The following is a 5860-nucleotide window of genomic DNA, read 5'->3' as shown; positions in this document are numbered from 1 at the left end:
TCGTAACGGTTCTCCGCCGCGAAGATCGCGGCGGTCAAGCGAGATCCACGGCCGATTCACGGCCGTGAATCGGCCGTGGATGGACTAGGAGGGGCGCCGCGGGAATCTCGCGGCGCCCTTGCCTTGTTTGCCCCTCCGGAGGAGCCGGAGAGGATCGCCCACGCGATCCTCTGTTCCGGCTCCTTCCCCAAATGAATCGGGGCTGAAGTCGGCGAGGGCTGCCGACTTCAGCCCCGTGTCTCACAATAACAAAGAAAACAAAGAAAACCAAAAAATGACGGCGCAACTCCAAATCAGTAGCAGATGAGAGAAATAAACAACCAGCATACCGTTCCACACCGAAACATTCATTTTTGGATCACAGCCGAATAGGGTATTAGATTCTGTCTGATATTTTTGGATTGCAGCAGCGAACCAAAATGGTATTAGATTGTGCAAGGGAAGACAACCGGGAATGGTGAGAACCAACATAGTCAAGTTCCATTTAAAACCGAGAATGCTCTTTTTGGATTGCCGAAACACGGTACATTGATTAGTGCTCTTTTCATTGCTGGCCTTCAAAATTTGCAAAGGTGCTGAAAATATCTGAGCTTGACCTTCTGGCATGTCCCATGTCCTGGTATATTTGTACAATTTTCATTATACATGCAAAAAGGTTAAATAGACAAGCAACAATCGTGATTTGATCCGCATATGTTTGGTAAAAAGAATAATCTTCCCCTTTGATCATAAATGGAAAGTGTTCAATTGGAACATGAAAACGTCACTGAATTGGTCTTAGTTACTCTTCGGGAGGGAGTGTAAGAAGGCAAATTGTAGAATTTTCTTGAAGTAGGCTAGGTTTTACTATCGGGACCCATTCCTGGTGTCTGAATCTCAAGGCTTTACTCTTCGGGACCCATTCCTGGTGTCTGAATCTCAAGGCTTTTTGGAAAATTTGATGGAAATCGTGGATATATACTATCGGTTCTCACTATATTTTGATCGTGCCAACCTAAAACATGTCTAGGCTCTGCTCTAGAAAAGTAGAAATGTAGTAAACGCGCTAAAATAGGAAGATGAGAATCAAACTCCTGGAGTTTTAAGTTGGATCTCACAAGACCGAACCCAGCATGCCATAGGAGGTACTTACAGACACTGAGGGCAGGAAATTTGGAACATATCTTTGTTCCTCCCAGTTCTGGCCTAATTTAAGCCATCTCTTACTATTCAAAGGTCAACTTCTTGAAGCATTTTTACGAGGAAGTGGTTTACCATTAATTTTCTAGTTTCACACCAATCCTTAAACCCTCATTTGTCCCAAAATTAGAATCATCGGACCTGAATCGGACCCGACTTAAATTAGATGAAAAAAATCGATCCCTATTAACAGGTAAATCCTTTTTGGAAAATAAGTTACAGAACCATCATATGTGAGGCTGAGAAGCAATTAATGGGGATGTTGCACTTCGCTGTCTAACTTTGTTGTGTCAATTTTTTGGTGCAGCTCTTAATCTAGGACCCCTTGATTTACAACTCTACCTGTCAGAGCTTAAGGCAACGGAAGATAGCTTTGCCTTGATATCCGTGAGTCCTTCCAACCTTAATCAGGCCAGACTTGGTATTAGATCTCCAAAGCAATCATTATCAAAAAAAGAACATTTCCTCTCCATGCAAATAAAGATTTTCCCGAAGGTTCAGGTTGTATCTTTTGCGCCAAAGAATGATTGATGTTCTTCCACAATGATGTTGACCATTGGATCATACCCCTTATAGATCTCAAAATACTTTGAGCTTTTTCATTTACCTTCTCATATAGATCTTGAAGTGGTCGTTGTTCGATCCAATGGTGATTCATGTGAAGAAAGGTGAATCCTTCCTTTGCATGGCCTCTATCATTTTCTAAATTTTTTACTTAAAGAAAAAATCAGGTACTTGAAGGGAACAAATTTGACATTGGTATCCAACAACATCATTAATCTAAACTGGGTCCACCCTGGCCTTTGTTATAGAGAATCGGGTGAGGCCGTGCAATAATATGAGATAGCTATCATCTCATGGATTTGTGTCTCTCACTAGAGAAGTCCGCCGCTCAGCCAGGAGACTAGTCCAATTGCAAAGCAACACTGCACAAAACTAGAGAAAGAAGAAAAGACGCATGATACACATATTTTTGTGTGTGCTGAATCGATCTATCAGCTCAACGGTGGATCTGATTCAACTAAAAATTACATCTCTCACCATGTTCCTACTTGGCTGTTCCCCATCCATTTGACTTCATGTATTCGTAGCAATATAGCTACCCTAGAAGTTATGGGGTACTCTGAACTCCTTGTCCTGATGAGCCCGACCGACAGAAATCACTGTAGGAAACGGGTTCCTTTTTAAGGTCCCTTTTAAGAAAACACGAGACAAAAAGCGAACAAATCGGTCAGCCATCCATGCTTTCCGGCCTTCCACGAGACACGTGGCCGTATAACAGCCCCAGAAACCCATTCTGGGCCCCACTTGTACCCAGGTGATGCCGGTGATGGCAAAAGACCCTTTTTTTTTTTCCTTTTTTTCCCCCGGTAAATGATGGCTAAAGACCTCAACGGGCCCATACAACGACGAATACGCGAGGCAGCGCGACGGCCCATCCTCCTCCCGTGTAGGGGAACCACGATTCCCTTCTGATTTGCTTTGACTTCGTTTTGTTCGACAAATAAACGCTGTCACCTACCTAGATTGGTGCAATTAACCCACAGCGCATGCACAATAATTTTGTTACATAGCCATCAAATGCACAACTAACTTGACAATCACAACTCGAATACATTACATTGGTACAATTAAACAACAGTGCACAATATTTGTTACATAGCCACCAAATGAGACAACACACCATCTTATAGTATGCGTTTAGGCAAGCAAACTTATAGGCCTTGCGTCCGATTTTCTTCATTCTTAGTGCTTCAAATTCCGGCCAAGCATTCCGGCGGGGTGACCGGGTTTCGGGACTTATCGGTGCAGTAGTCGTAGACCATGTAGTTCACACGAACCCACCTATACTTCCTGGCTTGGATCGCACTGAGCTGACGGAATGCCGGGCCCTCCCACCAGTTGTTTGGGTTTGAAGCGCAGCTTGCTGGGCCAGGGTTGGGACAGCCCTCGATGTCGAAATCCTTGTAGAAAGCGTGGAATGGGGCCTTTCTCCAATCGATCTTCTCGAGCCCTCCTCGCGTGGCCCAGTCGTCGGCCTCCCATAGCGTAGAGTACACTCCCATGGGCTGCGACTTGGGGAACGCTATGCCCCGGGCTTGGTTGCTCTTGAACACTCGGATGGGCACTTCGTCCACAAAGAATCTATACAAGCAAGCAACTCCAGCAGAAAAGCCACTCTCGTTATTAAAGATATATAAGTTCATGTATGCCGGTAAAGTGATAAGGTAATTAGAAAGGCTTTATATAGAGCTAGTTCACATGTATGTGGTTGAGTTGGTGCTTTATATTTACTGATCACGGGTCTACTTTTGCTATGCGGCGCATAAGAAAGGTAATAATCATGTCACTTTGTCTTTCGACTTATTAATTACTTCCTCCTAGGTCTTTCCTCTCTGTCTCTCTCTTGTTATTTTTTTTTTCAAAATTTTAAGAAACAAGCGCACGAGTATTGATGCAGGAAGAAAGAACGCGTGCCTTTGCATTTAATCTCGGAAACTAACTGGATTAAGACATGAGAATTTCTAAGATGGAGTTTGTTGGAAATCTCCATGATGGTGATGCAATACATACAGGACGTGGTAGTGGTTCCATAGGATGGAGTAGGTGTGGAAGTCGGAGGCGGGGTCAAACCAAAGGTTGACCCTCTGCTCCCGGTCGCCTTTGCCATGGGTGTACACATTGGTCTGTACCGTGTAAGGATGTCCGCTCCTATTCCCCAAGAACTCAAAATCCAGCTCGTCGCGGATACCGCTGGTATTGGAATTCATCTGCCCAAATCAAACATTAGCCAAGCCATGAGGGAGAGTAAAGTATAATATGTACGTAAACCGGCAAGTCACCGACGTAGAAGGCGGCAACGGTTCCGGCGGAATCTCCGGGAATGAGCTTAATCTTCATGCTCACACGCCCGAACAAGTATTGCCTCTTGGAAGCAAACCCACATCCTGAATTATATTCATGCAGATAATAATGTTAGTTAGGTTTGTTTGTATGCAGCACCAGTCTATGGTACTATAAGTAAATGGAAGATCATCTTTTTTTAGTTTTTTGTCAACAGCTAAAGTATATTTACCTGAGGATTGGTCGAGGGTCAATTGAATGGCGGCGCCACCTTGCAGCTGCTTGATATGAGTGTCGGCCCAAGTGACGCGGAAGTCTTGGAGGAAGGTGGCCGGTAGGGCTGATACATAGGCGGCGAGCGTGAGGAGATGGAAGAGAAAAGAGAGAGTGCTGTGATCCATACTCCCACTGCCACTATATAGCAAGACCTAGTGGTGGTGATGGATTAGGAAGAGGGTTGTTTTGTGAGTGTGGTTGTGGAAAGAATGGCGGAAGGGTGGGGGTTTTATAGGGAGAGAAAGAGAGGGGAAAGAGATATGCAGGAAGAAGAAGAAGAAGAAGAAATGGGGATTCCTTCATTGACATGGAAAGCCCCATGACAGCCGTGTCTTCCAGCTAATAGCAAGCCGTCCCCGGCCCTCGCTTTAACTGTTGTTTTCTTCTCTCTCTCTCGCTCATCCTGTGATTCTTAGCTTCACTCACGTCGGTTTGTCCTGTAGGCTGATTGCTGCTTAAAGGCTTTAATTTCGTAACAACAGTGCTTAAAAGTCTCCCACAGGGCAATGAGGGTATACAGTAGTCGCACGTCACGGCAAAGCGGAGAAACTGGTTCGAAACGATAGCTGCTACCTACGGTAAAAGTTATGAACGCCATTACAAGGGTTTAGAAGTCTCTTGTGCACCGCCCATATATATCAGGCAAGTACATATTCGCCAAATTTACATCCCAATAATCATTGGATAGACATAATTTAGAATATAATGGCTAACCATCGCTATTATTTTCTCAAGCAAAATAATATTAATCGGCTATTCTCAAAACATCTGACTTAATGATTAATTTCAGTGGATTTACCAAGTGATGAAATAGCCGTCAATTTTATCATCATTGTAGCCGTACAATCTGAATCAGACGGCCTCGAGCCGAACGTACGCTGTGACCACTATCTACTTCTTATCAGAGGATCTATCGACCAAGCCACGTCACCTCTGAGTGGGGCCGTCTGCCGACGGTGACTATATTATATTATTATCTTGGTGCACACGTGGTGGTATGAGACATGACCAGTTTCGGCCTGGTGTGATCTAATTGGTCATGGGCCGCCGACAGCCTCCCTTGTCGGGGCAGATTAGCCTTCGTAAATTTTTCATTTCCGAAAAAAGTAATTATTAAATCGAATGAGATCGACACGAGGCGATGCCCGGTTCATGGATGTTAGAAGAATTTCGTGATCAATTTTCTTTTTAGAAACTAAGTCGTGCCATGATTTTATTTCTTTTTTCTAAGCATATCCCTTTTCTTTCCTCCAGTTCAAATGGCCAAATGGCATGGAGTTGGCATACCATCTTTCTTTGCTTAATTGACTAAAAGATTTCGATAGCACAACTACACAGTGAAGAGTCTCTTGATTATTATGAAAGTGGGACGATACTTGCGTAATATTTTGTTCATTATCTAAACGAATGGATCTAGGCTTTGTCTAATATTTTTTTCTCAAAAAGAAAAATAACAAATTCATCAAAAGTATTATTTGAGGGAGATAAGAGAGAAGTAGCATATAAGAATCGATGTACCAAAAAGAAAAAGTATTTAAAAACCTCATGTAGGAGAGAGAAT

At 43.6% G+C, this 5860-nt stretch overlaps 1 protein-coding gene across 1 annotated transcript; it reads right to left on the bottom strand.

Moving 5' to 3' along the window:
* Nucleotides 1-2778: 2778 nt before the first annotated feature.
* On the bottom strand, nt 2779-4707 carry LOC120111137 (probable xyloglucan endotransglucosylase/hydrolase protein 6). The gene is made up of 4 exons (XM_039127651.1): nt 4256-4707; nt 4027-4127; nt 3754-3950; nt 2779-3324 (listed from the first exon to the last, which is right to left on the bottom strand). Exons 1-4 carry the CDS (start codon nt 4422-4424, stop codon nt 2934-2936), a joined length of 858 nt encoding a protein of 285 aa, XP_038983579.1. The 5' UTR covers nt 4425-4707; the 3' UTR covers nt 2779-2933.
* Nucleotides 4708-5860: the final 1153 nt, after the last annotated feature.

This window comes from Phoenix dactylifera, chromosome 6 (genome assembly GCF_009389715.1).
Source record: "Phoenix dactylifera cultivar Barhee BC4 chromosome 6, palm_55x_up_171113_PBpolish2nd_filt_p, whole genome shotgun sequence".
Taxonomy (NCBI): Eukaryota; Viridiplantae; Streptophyta; class Magnoliopsida; order Arecales; family Arecaceae; genus Phoenix; species Phoenix dactylifera.
The sequence above is the reverse complement of the archived record's forward strand: the minus strand, read 5'-3'. Positions and strand labels throughout refer to the sequence as shown.